At 45.0% G+C, this 21,599-nt stretch overlaps 1 protein-coding gene across 1 annotated transcript; it reads right to left on the reverse strand.

The window, feature by feature from the left end:
- Window positions 1-8,374: 8,374 nt before the first annotated feature.
- Window positions 8,375-21,318, reverse strand: TBX19 (T-box transcription factor 19; the record flags this gene model as incomplete). Its single annotated transcript, XM_079974012.1, has 7 exons — window positions 8,375-9,955; window positions 11,340-11,475; window positions 14,609-14,797; window positions 16,885-16,946; window positions 17,292-17,353; window positions 18,544-18,678; window positions 21,058-21,318. The coding sequence occupies 7 exons, from the start codon at window positions 21,316-21,318 to the stop codon at window positions 9,712-9,714; spliced, it is 1,089 nt and encodes a 362-aa protein (XP_079830138.1). The 3' UTR covers window positions 8,375-9,711.
- Between the last annotated feature and the right edge of the window lie 281 nt (window positions 21,319-21,599).

A 21,599-nucleotide genomic window follows, 5' to 3' on the forward strand; every position in this document is an offset into this window, starting at 1 on the left:
AATAGAAATCGCATGCTGGCGGCGTGGCAGCAGCAGGAGGCCCCATTAGCTAAAGTGGTACTTCAGGTTAAGAACAGTTTCAGGTTAAGAACGGACCTCCAGAATGAATTAAGTTCTTAACCCAAGGTACCACTCTATACAAATAGGAAACCAGTAAAACCATTCCCAACTGAACAGAACAGCAATAGTAGGCAACATCATTTTGGTATGCCTTTTTCCTGACCAGAAATATATGGTGTGCAACGTGCACAATAAGAGGCACATCATTGTTCCACCATTTTATGTCGTCTTCCTTGTTATAAAATGACTGCTTTTCTGCATGTGTGTGTTTTACAGGCAGCACAGAGATGTGTGTGTGTGTGTATGTTTATCTTTCTCATCATGGCAATTCCTTGGTACTGGGACCAGTTTGGTTTTCTGAGAATTGGCAGTGTCTCTTCTGTTATTGTTGTCCTAGAGCCCTTCCCTGCCAGCAGATCCAGTAATGAACAAACACCCCCAGCCTGCTCCTTTATGTCTCAACAGTTTTACTACTTTTCTTCTCTTGTTTTTCTAGCAACATGAAAAGGAAATGGTGGGGGTGGGGGTAGAAGGCTGCTCAAAATGAGTCTTCTGGAGAACCAGGTTGCCATTCTAGGCAGCTCCCTTTGTTTTCTGCAGGAGTCTCTCTGGGCAGAGATGAGTCATACATTAGCAGTGCAGAGACTGCGCCAGCCAAGCAGCAGCCATTACTCTCTCAGCAAATTTGTGAGAGAACCCTGCTTTAGAGGGGGAGCCCAGGAGGGATGAAGACCCAGGACAATATCCCCCATCTTTGCCTTCCAGGAGGCAGCTAAAAGAATAAGCAAACTCCCCCCTTTCATCTTTCCACCCATGAAAGTGAGACATGTGGGTCTGTGGGTCTGTGAGACAACAGACAGAAAAACAACCCATAAGCATTAGGTTGCACAAGTTAGAGATTTGGCATGTGCCCTCTATGTTCAGCACCAATTCCAATGTGGATAGACATGGCTGCTCCTGTCTAGCCCTTCACCTCTCGTCGTCTTCTTTCAAATTCTTCATGCCATAGGTCAGAGATGGGGGCTAGGTGCTGCCTCTTTATCAGGGCCTCAGGACTCTCTCTCTAGGCCAAAGCCTGTCCCCAAGCTACACCCCTCACTGGCCCTGCACCACTTCTTTCCTGAGTACTTTTGCCTGGCAGTTTGCACTTTCACAGCAATAGCTGTAACCCAGCCCTACTTGGGCATTCGCAGTTCTCTGAATGTTGTAATGCAGTTCACCCACAACATAATGCATCTAACAGGGTAAAGTATGCATTCGAAAAGCATATACTAGTGAACATAACATCCAAAAATGCATAATACCAGGGGAGAAACTGCTTCGCAAAAAATGTCTATATTGGGCAAGATGGTATACAAAAATGTGTATATTAAGAGAAATTTGCTATTAAGATGCTGGTGAATTTTCATGAATACTCTTTTTCTTAATCGCAAACTTATGTCAAAATGTGGAAAGCTCAACTTAAAAATGGAAAAATGAGGGGAAACTAAAATGGGCACTTACTCATCCCCAGTGACCTAGCCACTTGCCGAAGCAGCTTCCTTTCTTTTGGTGAGCATTTTCTCTTATTTGGGTCAATCCTTTTTCCTGATGGCTTTTTTTCAAACATTTTATGTTGTTGTTGCTCCCCCATCAAGATCCAAAACCCTCCTTAGTTCTGGACTGGGGTTATTTGGAGAAGAGGTTGAATTTCCAGGCAGGTCTCTGTCATGTGGTGAATGTGGGGTAAGTGAAGCTAAACTTCAGTTCCCAGATGGAACTGCATGATTCCAGGATCGTCCCAGTGTGCATGTCAGTGTTTTGGGTGGAAAAGAAGCTCTCAAGAACCAGATGACCTTTTCCTGAGAATTATTCAAGATGCTGAATATGTACTGAACCAAATGGAATCTGCCCATCATTATGTTGAATCATGTGCTGATTTAAGATACCGAACTATATACTGTAGACATTGATTTCCTGTTCCTTAGTGTCTGACTTTATTGGGAAGCCTTTCGTACAAGGGCCACAATGTGGGGGAGAAGGATCAATAGACATACCCACCAACAAGGCATGTGCCATTAAGGTTGCAGTCCTTAATAAACTTACTAAAGTGTAGAGCTGAGTAGAAAGTGATTTGACTGAAAAGTCATGAAATTACCTCAGCAACCTGAGAAGAAATGGTTCTGTGAAATTGCCCCACCCTGATTTTGTTTCTCTAAATTATTTCATGAAGTATTCAGCACATTTACCTGGGAGTAAGTCCCACAAATCTCACATAGCTAATTTCTAAGTAGGCATACATAAGACTGCACTGTCAATCTCTTACTCCCCACTCTCCTCACAAAAAACCAGCATGAGATGCCTTTTGAATCTTCAAATAAAGCAGTGGGGGTTGCAGTACATTCTTATTTTTAAAAATTAAATAAACATAAAACATAAAACAGTAGATCAGGATTAAAAATAGTATTGCATGAAATGGCACACTGAGACTTTCTATTTTTAACAAGCCCATTTCAATCTCTTTTTCAGCCACCTTTGAGAAGGGGATGAACACTGCTCTTGGGGGTGGGAGGTACATTTTTATTTTTACTTGTATTATTATTACTTGGTTTGAAATAAAATAAACATTTAAAAAGAAAGGTTCGAGCGATTTTTTGCTAGTTTGTCAGTGTTTAATATAATCCCCACAAACCTCACTCACCCAAGTTTTCCACTATCTCCCTCGCAATCTCCTCTCATCCTTTGAAGTCTCTCCTCCCACCATGCGTGTTTCTCCCCTTCCCAGATGGTGGTCGCTCACATCCTACTACATAATCTGTCACTTTTCCATTGTGTCATTCAAAGTAAAACCAAGAAACTAGGGGCATCTGCCTTGAAGAGCAAGTGGCAGACCGTTAACCTCAAGTTAAGCCCACAGAGTTGGGAAGACTTTAAACACATCTCGTAGTCACTTGTCCCTTACAAGAAAGGTGAAGGCAGACATCTGCTTGCCACTTTCTCAGGGATGAGAAATGATTGTTTTATACAGTGGTACCTCAGGTTAAGAACTTAATTCATTCTGGAGGTCCGTTCTTAACCTGAAACTGTTCTTAACCTGAGGTACCACTTTAGCTAATGGGGTCTCCCACTGCTGCCACCGCGCCTCCACCACATGATTTCTGTTCTCATCCTGAGGTAAAGTTCTTAACCCGAGATAATATTTCTGGGTTATCGGAGTCTGTAACCTGAAGCGTCTGTAACCTGAAGCATCTGTAACCTGAGGTACCACTGTATTTTGTGTACAAACATTACCTTTTAATATATGACATGGGGCTGCCACTCTAACTCCCCTAGAGCTTCTCTTTCCCGCCCCATGGAAAGGCTAAGCTTCTTTTTACACCTTCCTTAACCCTGTGTCTGAAACCACTCCTAGTCTGCAGCCCCACTTTTCAGCCATGCCTGCCCCCTCGCCACCTGCACACAATCCACTCATATGGATTACATACATTGCAAAATCTAAGCACTCTTTTCACCTTCCACCCATTTATGTAGCCACCATCCCCTCCTATTCTGCCACCCATTTTGCACCCCACTTTCATCTTCACCCCCATTCCCATGCCTCCTCCTCTTTCCTTTTGGCACCCCCACCCACATTTTCACCTTCACCCACTTTCCCCTCGCTTCTCCTCCCTTTTCTCAGCTCCCCCCCCCCACCGCCTTGCACACAGACCACCCTCATTTCCACTCCTCCTTATACCAGGTCAGACTGCTGGTCCATCTATATACATGTGAATATTCCTGGGGAAAGATTTTTAGACTAAGTCTGCCACCTAGGGGCTGAAATGTTGTATAGTTCTGTGTCAGCCTAAGACCAATACGCACAACAGCAGCAAGCCTTGTGGCACCTTAAAGAGAAACAAATTTATTGAGGGTAAGATTTCATGGTCCATTTATCAGATGCACGACTGTCAATCCTAAATGCCTAAATCTGTAAACGCGGCTTTTGGAAGAATAAAAAAGTAGTATGGGCTGAGGGAAATAAATAATAATAATAATAATAATTTATTATTTGTACCCCGCCCATCTGGCTGGGTCTCCCCAGCCACTCTGGGCGGCTTCCATAAAAACCAAAAATACACTAAAATATCACAGATTAAAAACTTCCCTGAACAGGGCTGCCTTAAGATGTCTTCTGAATGTCAGGTAGTTATTTATTGCTTTGACATCTGATGGGAGGGCGTTCCACAGGGCAGGCGCCACGACCGAGAAGGCCCTCTGCCTGGTTCCCTGTAGCTTTGCTTCTCGCAATGAGGGAACCGCCAGAAGGCCCTCGGCACTGGACCTCAGCGTCCGGGCAGAACGATGGAGGTGCAGACGCTCCTTCAGGTATACTGGGCCGAGGCCGTTTAGGGCTTTAAAGGTCAACACCAGCACTTTGAATTGTGCTCGGAAACGTACTGGGAGCCAATGTAGGTCTTTCAAGACCGGTGTTATGTGGTCTCGGCGGCCGCCCCCAGTCACCAGTCTAGCTGCCGCATTCTGGATTAGTTGTAGTTTCCGAGTCACCTTCAAAGGTAGCCCCACGTAGAGCGCATTGCAGTAGTCCAAGCGGGAGATAACTAGAGCATGCACCACTCTGGCGAGACAGTCCGCAGGCAGGTAGGGTCTCAGCCTGCGTACCAGGTGGAGTTGGTAGACAGCTGCTCTGGATACAGAATTGACCTGCGCCTCCATGGACAGCTGTGAGTCCAAAATGACTCCCAGGCTGCGCACCTGGTCCTTCAGGGGCACAGTTACCCCATTCAGGACCAGGGAGTCCTCCACACCAGCCCGCCCCCTGTCCCCCAAAAACAGTACTTCTGTCTTGTCAGGATTCAACCTCAATCCATTAGCCGCCATCCATCCTCCAACCGCCTCCAGGCACTCACACAGGACCTTTACCGCCTTCACTGGTTCTGATTTGAAAGAGAGGTAGAGCTGGGTATCATCTGCATATTGATGAACACCCAGTCCAAACCCCCTGATGATCTCTCCCAGCGGCTTCATATAGATGTTAAAAAGCATGGGGGAGAGGACGGAACCTTGAGGCACCCCACAAGTGAGGGCCCAGGGGTCTGAACACTCATCCCCCACCACCACTTTCTGAACACGGCCCAGGAGGAAGGAGCGAAACCACTGTATAACAGTGCCCCCAGCTCCCAGCCCCTCTAGACGGTCCAGAAGGATGTTATGGTCGATTGTATCAAAGGCCGCTGAGAGATCCAGCAGAACTAGGAAACAACTCTCACCTTTGTCCCTAGCTCGCCGGAGGTCATCAACCAGCGCGACCAAGGCAGTTTCAGTCCCATGATGAGGCCTGAATCCCGATTGGAAGGGATCCAAATGGTCCGCATCCTCCAGGCGTGCCTGGAGTTGTTCAGCAACCACGCGCTCAATCACCTTGCCCAAGAAAGGAAGATTTGAGACTGGGCGATAGTTGGCCATACTGGCCGGGTCTAAAGATGGTTTTTTAAGAAGCGGTTTAATGACCGCCTCTTTCAGCGGATTTGGGAATGTTCCCTCACAGAGGGAAGCATTCACCACCCCGCAGAGCCCATCGCCCAGCCCTTCCCGGCTTGCTTTTATTAGCCAGGATGGGCAAGGATCCAGGAGACAGGTGGTTGGTTTCACGCGTCCAAGCAGCCTGTCCACATCCTCGGGGGTAACGGATTGAAATTGATTCCATGCAACTTGACCAGACAGAGCTCTAGCACTCTCCCGCCCCGGCACTGCTCCCACGGTGGTGTCTAGCTCCCTCCGAATATGAGTGATTTTATCTGCAAAAAACTTTGCAAAATCGTTGCAGGAGATCTTGGGGTCTTTACAAGGCCCCGGTGGTAAAGGTGGTTCCGTTAAATTACGAACCACCTGAAAGAGTCTCCTGCTACTATTTTCTGCAGATGCAATAGAGGCGGTGAAGAAAGTCTTCTTCGCCGTCGCTATCGCCACTTGGTAGGCTCGACGTTGAGCTCTAACCTGTGTCCGGTCAGATTCAGAGTGAGTTTTTTGCCACCGACGCTCTAGCCGTCTCAGCGATTGTTTCATCACCCTCAGCTCCGAAGAAAACCACGGAGCTGTCCGGGCTCCATGCAATCGGAGAGGGCGCTTCGGAGCCAGACAGTCGATAGCCCTGGTTAACTCCGCATTCCAGCGGGCCACCAGGGAATCAGCTGAAAGGCCATCAACATGGGATAAAGCATCCCCTACCACTCTCTGGAAACCATTTGGATCCATTAAGTGGCGGGGGCGGACCATCCGAATTGGTCCCACCTCCCTGCAGAGGGGATGGGTCGCAGAGAAGTCCAGTTGCACCAGGAAATGCTGAAAGGTCAGTGGTAATTACATAAAGGCAAAACAGCTACAGTGACTAGGCACACTGGGAAAAAGTTTGCAAACCGGAACACTTACTTCCAGGTTTGTGGCATTCGGGATCCGATTTGTTTGACAACTAAGCCGTTCGAGAATCAAGGTACCACTGTGTTTTTAATAGAATTTGCACTCCCATTGATTCCAACTGGAGGATAATAAAATCTAGCATCTGGAGGGTTGGTGTGCATTATTTTCCCCCATGGCAGAGAAGTGTGGCTTTGGAAGTGCAATCTTTCCAGGAGCAACAGCTGTGGTCCAGAGCTTTCTTCAGCTTCAAGGAAGACGCCTACAAGGACAAAGGTCTCTCTCTTGCCTCAGAGGATAGTGAGCTGTTGCACTCGGGTCCTCCTTTCAGTTTTCCATAGGCATCTGGTTGGCCATGGTCAGAACCAGATGCTCAACTAGACAGGCCACACCCAGCAGCCTCTGCTTACATTCTTAAGATCTGAAAAATCCCATGAACCTCAGGACGCCTTCACAGGGACCTTCAGATTTCAGCCTAAAACTACATGCTTGTTTTTGTTTCCCTTCCTCCAAAAAGCTGAGGCAATGGCTGTGTACAAGGTTTCCCCTATCATCCTCGCAAAAACCTTCTGCAAGTATGTGTTTTCCTGTGCACTGACAGGAGTGGGTAACAGGCCAGGTTGGGAGAGCAGCAGGAGAGAGAGGCAAATAACATAATAGCCAGAGAGTGGCTGTGATTTTCCACCTTGATTTTCTTGTTTTTTTCTTTTCGTAAACTGCTTTGAAGTATTTTACAATCAAGTGGTGGTGTAGAAACCTTATGAAATAAAATAAATAAATAGGACTTCCAAGACCTAGAACAAATGTGAGGTCAGCCTCTTTTCTCCAGAGGAACTAAAACGAAGTCGCAAAGGCAGGGAGAAGTGCTTTAAAGGGCAATTGTAATTTATCTATAATGACTATGCACTCGTGCCACAGTGCCATGTCTACTTTTAAGTACAAACACTGTAGACTGTGAAAGCTTAAGCTGCAAATACACTTGTCAGACTTTAAGGTGCCACAAAACGCTTTGTGTTTTCTCTCTCTCTCTCTTTGCTGCAAGGGATTCCTCCCAATATCCCTCTTCAACAAGCCCACCAGTCCTCCAGTGTTTCAAAAGGGACCTGTTTTTCCCTTACAGTTTTTCAAACCAGACAAAGGATGGGAGTGGAGGTGAATGGAGAGTGTGTTGCAAAGTTTATTCTGGTCCCAGAGAATTGGTGCCTGCCTTCTGGAACAACGTACACCTTGTAATATGTGAACAGCAGTGCGAGAGCATTTCTGTGTCAAACATGCTCTGTGAAGCCACAGCCTGCCAGTGGCACCAGATACAATCGCTACCGTGTGCATGTTGTTGGATTAAAAACTGCACTGGAGCTGCTAATCCTGTGCCCCATAATGTGATGCATTTCCCAGGCCATTCTCCAATTAACGTGTAAGAAAAATAAGGTGTGAAATATTTTTTGGGGGGAGCATTCCTTGCAACTTACAAGCTTATACCTCCACCCACATAATATGTCTGGGGGAGAAAATCATTTTACATTTCTCTTATTCTCTCTGGCTGGCACCTCCTTGTTAGTGATGAGCTCAGAGTTGGCATGTGCAGCCTGTGGAATGGCCAATGTTATTTCAGGTGTCCTCCTTCTGCACAGGTGTTACAGGTAGAAGAAGCTGATAGGTCTTCTACCTAAGAGCATTTGCAAATGTGAAACTAAAAATGCTCCTGAGTCTCATTTTTTGTCATTTATGAATGTTGTTAATGAGCAAGCGAATTCAGAATGCAAATTGAATACCTTTTCCTCTTTCTTGACATATCAGTGTAAGATGGCACATTTAAGGTGGCAATCCTATACCCAACTGACCTGGATGTAGGCCCTATTTGACCACAAGAGATCTTACTTCTGAACAGACATTATTGGATTGCAGTACGTTCCTTTATTTCTACTAGAATCAGGTAGAAATTCAAAAATAATATTTTCCATTTTTATTACACCCAGCCAAGACATGTTAATTCTCAAGAAGATCATGAAAGCACACCACAAATCTCTTGGATGGTGAACTCATCTGCCATGGAGTGTACTCAACATTTAGCAGTGTTAGAACATGATGGCATTCTTCATGCATGAACACTACATAGCAATAGTAAAGGAAGTAACATTGACCATATTATAAAGTTGGAGATGGATGATCATAGGACTAATTTGTGCAATTTTGCCCTTCCCTGGGCACCTGCTCATATTGACCAACTTCAATGTGTGGTCATGGATTAGCAACTGATTTATTTTTGTGACTGAGCCAAGTGAAGAAAAATAAATGAAGTGATTGCCACTAGCTGTGGCTGATCATCTGGTTGTGCACATGGCTTGTTAATGAAAATATGTACGATTGCAAGTCCACAACTTGCATGAGTGCAACCGTCATAAGAATGTAAGAGCCCTGTTAGATCAGATCAATGTAGTCCAACATTCTGTCCACTGTGTGAGCAGAATAAATAACACAGCGAATCTTCCATATAGGAGAACAGCATATAAGGCCTTTACAAAGCACTTATAAAAGTATTTTTATAAACACCAAAAGGACTCCAAGCATTACAAAAAATTAGATTTAACATCTGCTGGATGAACTTGCTGATGGGAATACAATGAAAATCTCCCCTCTCCCAGGTCGGCATGCTAAGTGTTGCTCACAACATGAAGAGACACAGTTCTGATCTTAAAGCACTTACAACCTACAATAGACATTCAAAGCAGGGATGGTTGAATAGGATGAGCAGAATAGGTTCTTATTTTCACCAGTAAGTTAGTTCAATGAGATATATCCTTACTCATTTGGTCTCTCTTATAGCTTAAACTCTGAAGAAGTCATGGCAATGTCCTTTCAAGAGACAGTGTTCAAGGAGAGCACTGTGATGTCTTTCAGTAATGAATATGTTCCTGAGAAACCATCTGACCTATATGAAAATAGATTGAAATAATTTTAAGTTCTATGTCTTCGTAATGGGAGTCTTTCCTCCTCTCTTATTTGACATGACTGGTAGCAAGAGTTAGTCATCGGGATTTGTTTTACTCTGTGCCTGTAAGGCTGGGAACTGCAAGAGCAGAAGGGGTCTCCTGTTCTTCTTTTGGTCCTACGATACTTGCCCAATTCACCATCCAAGATTTCAAGATGTGGAAAAGCCGGCACATCACTAAATATGTTCTTTTCTTTGCTGCAAGAATGGCAGCCTTAAATCCTGTTCTGTCCAGGGTGCTACCAGGCATTCTTGTGCTGCCCAGTGGTCCTTTAAAACGAATGGGAGGCTACAGATGCCCAGGTGGACTCTGTTAACCTGGAGAAAGTGGGCTCCAGTTGTGCTTCCATGCTGCTGGCAACTGTACCCTGCAAAGGAATTGAAGCAGAGGACGATGTGGCAGGCAGTGCAATGTTGCTTCTCAGGAATGGTCCAGGAGGGCTGCTGCTTGCATCACTCGCAAGGTTGGCCACATTGAGGGCATTGTTGCTGACTGTCCATAGGCATGGATAGTGACTGAAGCAAAGTAAAGCAAAAACAACAACACTCAACAGTTGAAATTTGCAGTGGTCTCTAGGGATGCTGAGGGACGCGGGTGGCGCTGTGGGTTAAACCACAGAGCCTAGGACTTGCCAATCAGAAGGTTGGCAGTTCGAATACCCGTGATGGGGTGAGCTCCCGTTGCTTGGCCCCTGCTCCTGCCAACTTAGCAGTTCGAAAGCACGTCAAAGTGCAAGTAGATAAATAGGTACCGCTCCGGCGGGAAGGTAAAGGGCGTTTCCGTGCGCTGCTCTGGTTCGCCAGAAGCGGCTTAGTCATGCTGGCCACATGACCCGGAAGCTGTATGCTGGCTCCCTCAGCCAATAAAGCAAGATGTGCGCCACAACCCCAGAGCCGGCCACGACTGGATCTAATGGTCAGGGGTCCCTTTACCTTTACTAGGGATGCTGTGTGTAAAGCACTTCTTGTAAACTAGCCAGCCATTAGCCCTAAGTCCTTTTGAAAAAAATCACAGCCAAACAGAAGCAATGGAAATCTTTCAAAAGGTGCAATGCTCCTTTTATTAAATAGGGTGCCTTGTGTCCTACTGTACAGAGGTTAGTCTTTCATTTGAAGGGCTGTTTGGTCAGTTTAAATAATTGTAAGAAGCAAAAGCAAAGATCTTGAAGCTGTCTGTCAACAACTTGCACCTAGACAGCGCACTAAGCAGACATACAAAACTCCCAGTCAGTTTTCACCCAGTCTGCTCCACTATGGTGGGTTGTATTGCATTTCTATTTAATTTATTTCTAAGTATGCTCCATGCATATAAGCTAGGATTGGAAAAGATTGTGCAATTGCATGTCCTCTTTTTTTGACCAGGTGTAAAGGCCACCCACTATTGGCAGAGTTTTTGTCTTAAAGTTATACATTGTTATTTCATTGTTTTACAACAAGATTGGAATCCATAGTCTCTACTGGGACCTGGGTTCATGCAATTTTTGAATCCGTTCTCATTCTGCCACCTCACATGCCATCCTTCGAACAAATGGAATACTCCCCTGTCTACAGCTACATCCAAGTTGAAATTAGGATGGAAGGTAAGGCTACGCTAGAGCCTTTCTCCCTACTGTACTGGTGCTTCACTTCCAGGCCATTTCCCCCCATGGAAAAACTGAATCCCTTCCTTGCCATTCCAAGTGAAACAATCCACTCTACAATCTTAGTATTCTACCATCTCATTCTGCTGCATGTGTAGACCACACTTTTACCCATTTCCTCCACAATTTTGTGGAGAAGGTTGAGCAAGAAGAGACTTATTCATATCCAGGGAGGCCACTGTCATACGTGATGGTTCTCCAAGGTTGCTCGGTGGCTGCTGCTGATACGATGGGCAATTGCAAATCAATGGTGTGCTTACCTCGGACCCGGGGTGGCCGTACCACTGTTGTGTGGCACTGGGAGCAAGTTGCCATGGTGACTGGAGGGTACTGCAGCCCAGCCTTCGTGGACCGATGGCACTTGAAGTTCATTGTTGCTGCTTTCTATCAAATTCACTTTAGAAAAGGAAGCAGAAGTTGTTAGCAACAGTGACATGTTTCTAACACTATTATATTAAGATGACAAATTAGAATGCATTTGTTTATTTGTTGTTGTAACTGCTTTGAGATCCTGTATTGAATGTCCTGGAATATTGAAGTGTTCTCCAACTGGCTTCTCTGTCTTGTGATTCCTGATGTCAGATTTATGACCATTTATCCTTTGGCAGAGGGTTTGGCCTATTTGTCCAATATAGAGAGCTAAAGGGCACTGCTGGCATTTACTAAACTCGGTCCCTGCTCCTGCCAACCTAGCAGTTCGAAAGCACGTCAAAGTGCAAGTAGATAAATAGGTACCACTCTGGCGGGAAGGTAAACAGCGTTTCCGTGTGCTGCTCTGGTTCGCCAGAAGCGGCTTAGTCATGCTGGCCACATGACCTGGAAGCTGTACGCCGGCTGCCTCGGCCAATAAAGTGAGATGAGCACTGCAACCCCAGAGTCGGTCACGACTGGACCTAACGGTCAGGGGTCCCTTTACCTTTACCTAACCTACCGTATTTTTCTCTCTATAACACTCACATTTTTTCTCCTAAAAAGTAAGGGGAAATGACTGTGCGTGTTATTGAGCGAATGGCGAGACCGGTTCTGAATAGAGATATTGGATTCTTGTCTCATTACACATGCTAAAGCTATTTTTGGTCATCTGCATTTGGTCATTTTCCCGTAGGACTAATTGCAGTCGTAAACAGGTTTACCATACCCATTGAGTCAATCACCCATCTCCTACTACCCTACTGAGAAAAACCCCACCCCACCCTCCCACTATATATAAGGGTCTGGTGACTTCTGTTTCAGTGTATCTGAAGAAGTGTGCATGCACATGAAAGCTCGTACCCAGAAAATACCATATTTTTCACCCTATAGGACGCACGTTTTCCCCTCCAAAAATGAAGGGGAAATGTGTGTGCGTCCTATGGGGTGAATGCAGGCTTTTGCTGAAGCCTGGAGAGCGAGAGGGCTTCAGGAAGCTATCTGCAAGCCTTGGGAGCCCGGCGGGAGTTCCCACCGGGCTCCCAAGGCTTGCGGACAACAGCCTGCAGCCCGAAACCTGGGGAGCGCAGCGGAGCGCGCCCCGGGCTTCGGGCAGATATCCGCAAGCCTGGGGAGACCAGCGGGAGTTCCCGCCGGGCTCCCCAGGCTTGCGGATAGCAGCCTGTTCTGGGGGCTGGGGTCGGGGGAAGCTCGGGCTTCCCCCGCCCCAGCCGCACACCGGGGGGGGGGAAATAATTTTTTTTCTGTATTTCCCCCCCAAAAAAAACAACTAGGTGCGCCGTATGGGCCGGTGCGCCCTATAGGGCGAAAAATACGGTACTTAGTTGGTCTCTAAGGTGCAACTGGACTATTTTTATTTATTTATTTTGACTGCATCAGACCAACATGGCTACCTACCTGAATCTAGAATCATGGAAAGCTAATAGCTAAATATTTTTGTAATTTATCTAATTCTTTTTAAAAGGCACCTAACCTAATTGCCTTCCTGCCAACCAATTCTTTTTAAAAGGCACCTAACCTAATTGCCTTCCTGTGTTTTTCCTTCCCTCCCCACTTAAATCGTGGTTACAAAGCACGGATCCACATGGATCCTCAGGATCTTTGCATTGGGTCACCCCAAATTCACCATCAGATCACATTACATGTCCATGGCTACAGCCTGCACCAAAAAAATCACACACCCACTGTTGCCTGGGGCCACAATGGTGCAAAAACGTGGTTACAAAGCACAGATCCACATGGATTCTCAGGATTTTTGCATTGGGCAACCCCAAACTCCCCATCAAATCACATGTCTGTGGCCACAGCATGAAGCACAAAAATGATACATCCACTGTTTCATTCAGAATTTTTTTTCTTGTTTTCCTCCTCTAAAAACTATGTGCGTGTTATGGTCAGGTGCGTGTTATAGAGCAAAAAATACGGTGATTGCCATCCCCACATCTCAAGAGGTAAGGGAGGGTATTGCAGAAAAGAGATGCCTAAGATGCACTCATGAACTTGGGAATGGGAATTCTTTGAGATCATAAATATCTTTGCCCTTAATTTAAAAAAGAAATAGGAACCATTTATCCATGTGTGGAATCAATAGGGGAAAGTTCTCCTAGGAAAACTCTCTCAGTTTCTTTGCCTTTTGATTTGCACTTGTTAACATTTGCAATGTAAATTGTGTGCTTCCTTATTGCGTGGACAGGCGGAGTCCCCAGATCCCGAGCGGTCCCCCCCGTCATGTGGAATAACGACTCTAGACAACGTGCTATGGGATTAAATTGGCCACAACTTTATTAAATTTCAAATGTGGGTAGACCTTGGGTCAGGCATTGGGCGTTCTCCCTCCCTAGTCCCCAGCCGGGGACCTAGGGAGCATCAGGGTTATCCAGTGTGGGGGGGGGATGGGCCAGCTCTGGAGAACATATGTTCAAGCAGAGATAGCCGCCCCCGTTACGCCGCCACAGGGGAGAGCAATGACGACCTTTCGGCGTACGGCCAAAGCCTCCCTTCAAAAACCCCTTTAACGGGGAACCCTGGTATCGCCGCCGCAAAGAGGAAGATGGACTAAAGGTTTCCACCCAAGGCCTGATACCGCCAAAGTTGTGACGTTTTGCTACGGGAAAGGCGAAACCTGCCAATGCAGGGAAATTCCTTTCCGGCCCTTTAACAGCGACCTTATCGTAGCAGCGCCCGCATACCTGTGGAGACAGGTTAACCTGCAAAACCTATGAAGAAAAGTTAACCTGCAAAAGAAGACATTAACTGAGGGTGGGTAGGGTGGGAGAAGCTCTGGAGCCAAGTGAGGATTACCAATTAAGATCCACCCTCTATTGTGTGGGCAGGTAATCCCCCCCCTACCTGGCCTGGTTTCCCTGGCAACGCTTCCCCCAGGTGGGATTGGGCAACTCACTGGGGTAGGCGGGGACCTCCAGGTATCCCACCTGAGGGAAGGCAAAGCCTATGCTGATGGGGCCACTCCAGATCCAGGGCTGCACACGTCCACGCAAAGGGCGCCCCCCGTTTTAAGTGGGGAGCGGTCATTGTTGCTTTTTAGGTCGTTGCTCTTTCCCCATAAATAGTTTTTTAAAATGTCAGGCCAAGAACTTACCTGTTGGAGAGTGATTTCTTTGCATGTATGAAGCAGGGTATGGAACAGCCCTATGTCCTCGAAGGGTCGAATAGTGCTCACAGCCATGGTGAGAATGGGAGGCAGGAAGAGGAAAAGTCCCACCATACTGATAGCTTGAACTTCCTGCTGTGCACATGGCATCTGGGTTAGAAATCAACCAGCCACCCACTAGAGAGACATTCAGAAAAGAGCATTGATCAAGGAAAATAACAGCAAATGACAATCTCAAAGCCCCTTTCTTTGCCTCTGTGTGTGCGCGCACACAATCTACCAAAAATGTTTCAGGCTCAAAGAGAGGGGGGAATTCTTTTAGTTTAAGATACCCAAACAGCCTTAGTTTCACTATCAACATAAAGCCAAGCCTTATGAGGAACTCTCTCTCTCTTTTAAAGTTTCTCTTTTATTTATTTAAACTTTTCAAGTTTATACATTTCACTTATTTTATACATTTCACTAATTTTACAATCATTTTGACATTTCAAAATTTGACTTCCTTCCCCCTCTTTCTGAGGTTCCTTAAATTTATTTGTAATACCTTCTGCATATCCAAATTAACATAAAGGTAAAGGTAAAGGTACCCCTGCCCGTACGGGCCAGTCTTGACAGACTCTGGGGTTGTGCGCCCATCTCACTTAAGAGGCCAGGGGCCAGCGCTGTCCGGAGACACTTCCGGGTCACGTGGCCAGCGTGACATCGCTGCTCTGGCGAGCCAGAGCCGCACACGGAAATGCCATTTACCTTCCCGCTGGTAAGCGGTCCCTATTTATCTACTTGCACCCGGAGGTGCTTTCGAACTGCTAGGTTGGCAGGCGCTGGGACTGAGCAGCGGGAGCGCACCCCGCCGCAGGGATTCGAACCGCCGACCTTTCGATCGGCAAGCCCTAGGCGCTGAGGCTTTAACCCACATAATTAACATAATTTACATAATTTACATAATTAACATAATTAACATAATTTACGCATTTAATCATCTTCTTTAAATATATACTCTTATAAAACTGCAGGTTATTACAATAATCCTGCCAATATTTTTATCTGTTTATAATTTATCTGTAAATATTCAATACACCATTTCCATTCTTTTGTAAAAGTTTTGTTGTCTTGATTTCTTATTCTTCCAGTAAGTTTCACCATTTCTGCATATTCCATAGGTTTTTGTATCCATTCTTATGGGGAACTCTTGAGGGGGTTGGGTATGTTTTTAGCCTGCATAAGAGGTGACTGAGAGGAGATATGACAGCCATTTTCAAAAATCCAAAGGGTTGTCACATGGAGGATGGAGCAAGCTTGTTGTCTCCTACTCTGGAAGGTAGGACCCAAACCAATGGATTCAAGTTACAAAAGATTATGACTCAACATCAGGAAGAACTTTCTGATGGTAAGAGCTGTTTCACAGTGCAATGTACACTCTTGGAAGGTGATTGATTCGCCTTCACTGGAGGTCTTTAAGCAGAGATTAGATGGCCATCTGTGATGGATGCTTTAGTTGGGATCCCTGAATTGCAGGGAATTGGACTAGATGACTGGAAGGACAGATTGTGAAGCTGAGGCTCCAGTACTTTGGCTACCTCATGAGAAGAGAAGACTCCCTGGAGAAGACCCTGATGTTGGGAAAGATGGAGGGCACAAGGAGAAGGGGGCGACAGAGGACGAGATGGTTGGATAGTGTTTTCGAGGTTACCAGCATGAGTCTGACCAAGCTGCGGGGGGCAGTGGAGGACAGGAGTGCCTGGCGTTCTCTGGTCCATGGGGTCACGAAGAGTCGGACACGACTAAACGACTAAACAACAACGGACTAGATGATGCTCAGGGTCTGTTCTATGATTCTAAGAAAACCGTAAGAATCTGGTAATGAAGGAAGTGCAACCAGCTTAGCATGCTGGTAATTTAGGAAGTGCAAATGGCTTAGCATGCAAGCAGCACACAACAGAAAGGTTGGGGACAAAATAAATAAATAAATAAGCAGCAAACAAACTGTTGTGGGTAGAAGAAACCTTCTGGTTATATGTCATCCCATCAACAACCAGATGATATCCGGCATACAATGCTAATCAAAGGAGGTAGAGCTGGGAGGGGGAGGGGAAGTATAAGTCAAATGGTAGCTGTTGAAAATAGAAGTAATGTTCCTGATGTTAGAAGGTTAGTTATCCGCCCAGAAGCCTTTCTGGTACTAACCACTGACAGATCAAGATGCTCGAGCCAATTGGTCATTGGCATTCCCAAATATGACAAAGAAATCAAAAAGCAAAACTTACAGTGAGAATATGTGATGTGCTGACTTTCAGAGACAATATCTGAAGCATCCTTGGGGTGGTTTCTGAAAGATAGCATTATTAAGGTTATTTCATTTCTAGCAAAACTACATCCACACAGATGCCTCCCCATTTAACCATGGAATTAATTGAGTAACCTTGGTCTGATCATTATTTTTCAACCTTACCTGCTTTTTGTGAGGGGGAAACATGAGGGAAAGTCCAGAATGTTTCTTGTGGGGAGTATGGGGTACAAATGTTGTTATTGTTTTAATGCCCCATCATCACAGTGCACCTTACATGTTTATTCTGCCAACAGAGCAAGTAGCAAGCCTGGGGACAATTATCTGAGGTCACTACAGCACAAAAGGGCAGCAGGTATAATGAGGCTTATTAGGAAATAAATTCACCTTTCTTTTGCATCCAGAAAAGCTTTGGCAAAGGGGTTGTACTTGATCTTGAGAGCTGTTATCTTGAGTTTGGAAAAAGAAAAAGAGTTGCATTAGCAAGAAAAATTGACGTTTGACAATTGATCATCTGAAGCCTGCCATTTTCCAGAGTAAGTTTTGCCAGAGGCAATCACTCTCGCGGAAACTTGCATTCTATTTAATCATGTAGTTATAAGTCAGTGGGTTCACTATACTGAAGGACTGCCCTCTTATGAAGCAGTGGCATTTAGTTTGCTGCTGGAAGAAAATGAATTATAGGCCCTGAATTTCTGTTCCATATGCTATTGGGCAGCATCCCAGTGCCAACATCCACAGTGTCCCTAGAGAAGCCAAAAAGATGGTTAAAAGGCCACAACAACATGGATAGAATTTGTTTCTTTCTCCTTTACATAGCATCATTAAAATAAGCAAGAACTAAAGCCCTATTCTGGTGTTTAGGGGAAACACATGTGACTAAAAGTGGGCAGAGTGGGTGGGCATGCACACAAAGACAACCTCCTTCCATTCTCCCTATGTACATTAATGCCACTTCTGACCTTCCATGTTCAGCATACAGGTCTTGTGGTTCAGTGAACATGCTTAGAACGTGCATGACTGGGCACCTGGATAACACAAGGTTTCTGTTTGCAAGGAGGATTCCAAGCATATTCACCCAATCACACTTAAAATCTGCTTTCAGACCTTCATATTGGACTTAGGAGGATGTGTAGGGAATATACACAGGAACATTGATCCCGTATATGTTTACTTCAAAGGCCAAAATAGGGCTCAATACTTTTCCCCATAGGCTACCTGCAGTAAGGAGAGAGAGAGAGAGAGAGAGAGAGAGAGAGAGAGAGAGAGAGAGAGAAAACTAGGCACAGAATAGGTCTAACAAATTCTACATTAAAAAGATGAGATCTTAACATAAAATTGACCATCCAACTATGAAAGTGGACAGAACAATAAATAAGTGGAAGTGTCGCATTTTGATGAAGGCTGACTATTGTTGTTCTATATTAAATTGTTTATCATCATTTATATCCTGCCGTTCTATAGGATATTCAGGGTGGCTTACAATCAAGATTAAAATACAGTTTTAACCAAAAAAACCCACCCCTTTCATCCTAATTTTAGCATTTAAGTAGAGAAGCATATCACTGGTTTTAGCGTACACAGTTATAGGCTTTTCTTAAACAATTCCCAGCTGTTTTGATGTTTTATACCCACCTACCTCTTCATTTTGGTAAGCAGTCACAGCTATGAACTGAGTTTCAGGAAAGGAACAATTCATTACCATCCTGTGTGGGCCTCCAACTCGAACAATATGAACTTGCGGCTCATATTTGTGCAGAGAATTCAACATAATCTGTGGCAAGAAAAAGTGAGGCAGAGATTGACCAGAAATAATGGTCCTGAATCAACAAAAAAACTAATTGTGATCACGTCTCATTGAAAGCAATGAAACTGAAATGAGCTGAGACTGCTTAGTTCCTTTGACTTCAGTGGGGCTTAGGCATAGTCTGAATTAGCCCTGGATCAGGTCTAATGTCTTATTCAATTCCATATCATTGGTCTGCATCATTGGTAGCCAACATGGTGCCCTTCAGATGTTATAGACAACATCTACCATCATTTCCCAGTTAGCATGGCCAATATCCAAGGATGATGGAAGTTGTAGTCCGAAACATCTTGAGGGCACCATGTTGGCCTCCCCCTGGCCTACATGGCTCTATCTTACCTACTCCAGCTTAGGGGAGAGGGAAAGTTATGTGTGAATGCACACATGTGTGAAAAGGAAGCACTACTGAGGCAAGAAAGAGGTTGGAGAGCTAGCTGAAGGAATCATGCAGCACAACATATCTCTCTTGGAATCACTCAGATGTGCGGTATTTTTTTAAAAAAATAACAAATATCAGTAGCCCCGATCACCTCAACTGCCTGAAAAACTAGGCAAACCAAGAGGGCCGTCCCAATGCATTGTCATACTATGGGAGAAAAAGAATGTAAATTAGCTGTGAATCATTCAGCCCTGATATGTGGGCATCCACTGGTCTCTCAGGCTTGTATGTGGAGAGGCCACATGAGGGCTCATTGAAAGTGGGGGCATCACGCACGAGGCACAGTATCCTTGTGATAACATGAATTGCATGAGAGCAGAGTGCTCACAAAATCGCACTGGTGGATACTTTCCTTGCTTCTGTACTGTGCTTTGCTATGTACAAACTTATAACTGAAATAATTTTGTGTGGTTATGTTTGTTGTTTGTAATATTTAACGAAAATAATAAAAACAAGTTTTCAAAAAAATAAAAGCCCCCCTCCCACCCATTAAGACCATTAGGTTCAAGAAATAAAATTATCTAGCTGCACCACCATCGCAACAAAAAACATGGGACTACAGCACTGCAGGGAGCCAGTGTGGTGTAGTGGTTAAAAGTGGTAGCCTTGTAATCTGGTGAACCGGGTTCACGGCCCCGCTCCTCCACATGCAGCTGCTGGGTGATCTTGGGCTAGTCACACTTCTTTGAAGTCTCTCAGCCCCACTCACCTCACAGAGTGTTTGTTGTGGGGGAGGGAAAGGAGAATATTAGCCGCTTTGAGACTCCTTCAGGTAGTGATAAAGCGGGATATCAAATCCAAACTCTTCTTCCTCTTCCTGCATGAGTGTTTAGGCACCACCACAACAGCTAAGACATCTGTATTGCAGTTTATATGCAGCTACTGTCTATCACTAACTATTTAGAATAGGAGCTACTGAGGATTAATGGCATTCCATTCCCAGTTCTCTTTATTCATTTCCATGACTGAACAATCTTGTACTTAGGATATAGGCTCACCATTTGGGAAGCCAGGATTCCATTTCAGGTTTGCTACTATTCCGCTGTGTGACTGAACTGGCAAGCCAGGGGTCCTCTGTGTCTCTGTTTTCTTATCTGATGTGATACTGAGCGCCATTTCCCACTTCATATCTTTCTCAGAAGGCTAGATTCATTAAGATCCTGACTGCCTGTGACCACCAACAAACTAGAGCATACAAGATTGAAAGTTCACCCGTTGCTTGCTAATGGGTTTTCTGACAGTTTTGTTCCAATACAAGAGTTCTGCACAAAACAAGTCAAAGACAAGGCGTAACATTGTTTTTAATATGCATCTAAAGCTACAGACAGCCCAACAGAGCCAACTTTCCTCTTTGCATTTTTAAGGGTCTCGGAGAGAATGCCACTTATTTTCTGGTACAAGTACATGTTTTCTATTATTATTCCCAAGGCCAAAGATGATTCAATGGAATATTGATAATTATCATGAAGCAAAAGCAAGCACAGTAATTATTTCATTTAGGAGAAGCCTTTTATTCGAGTACCTGACTATTGCCAACATTCCACTTATGCACCAAACGGCATGGGGGAGAAAACAAAACCTTAATACCCACAATCATTTCCCCCTTCTCTGAAGTCCTGTGTAAAAACCTTAACACACAAGAAAAAACTATAGGGGGAAACATCCCTGATGGTTAAACCACAGCGCACTCTGTCTCTCTTAACATCAAGGATTCCATTAAAATCTGAAAGCCCCAATTAAGACCTGTTTATTCCTGTTTACATTTGGACTCCATGGAATAATTGGCATCTGTGGGTGAAGAGGCCTCTAAGGGCCCTTCTAATTGCGTAAATGCACCCTTGATATTTCTTGATTGGTAGAAGCCTGAAACCAAAGCCAAGAGGCATGGAGGAAACAGGGTGCCATACCTGCCCATTGCCATTCAACTTGTTGGTAAGTTTCACTTTACTGAAAGATACCGCAGCCTTCATCCAGTGCGCCCCAAAGTTGGGAGAGTCTGGGTGGATATAGACACAGCTGTGATTCGACGGCTCTGGCTTTCCAGCTGGGACCCATTCTCCATTCACATACTTCCAGCGGTGGCTGTCAGTCGGAGCAAAATCAAGCAGGAAAGAATACATGGCATTGGGATCCAAGCCCGAGACACTGATCTTTAAGACAGGGAACATCCGTCTGTAAGAGAAACATGAGGAATGGGGGGGGGGGCATTAAAACTCAGAAATCATCTTTCTCAATTACTTGTTCAGTAACTTCCTTATAAATTATGTCTGGATCTGTTTGTGTGTCGAGGTCCCCAGGGCCACCCCAATAACTCACACATCACACAGAATTTTTGTTTAAGGTTTTTGGCATAATTTTGGCCACAACTTTATTAAAATACAAAAATGTGAGTGGTTGCTTAGGCATTGGTTGCGACTATCTGCCCCCACCATGGGGGACAGACTGACAT

The sequence above is a fragment of the Podarcis cretensis genome, assembly GCF_951804945.1.
Source record: "Podarcis cretensis genome assembly, chromosome: 4".
Classification (NCBI taxonomy): domain Eukaryota; kingdom Metazoa; phylum Chordata; class Lepidosauria; order Squamata; family Lacertidae; genus Podarcis; species Podarcis cretensis.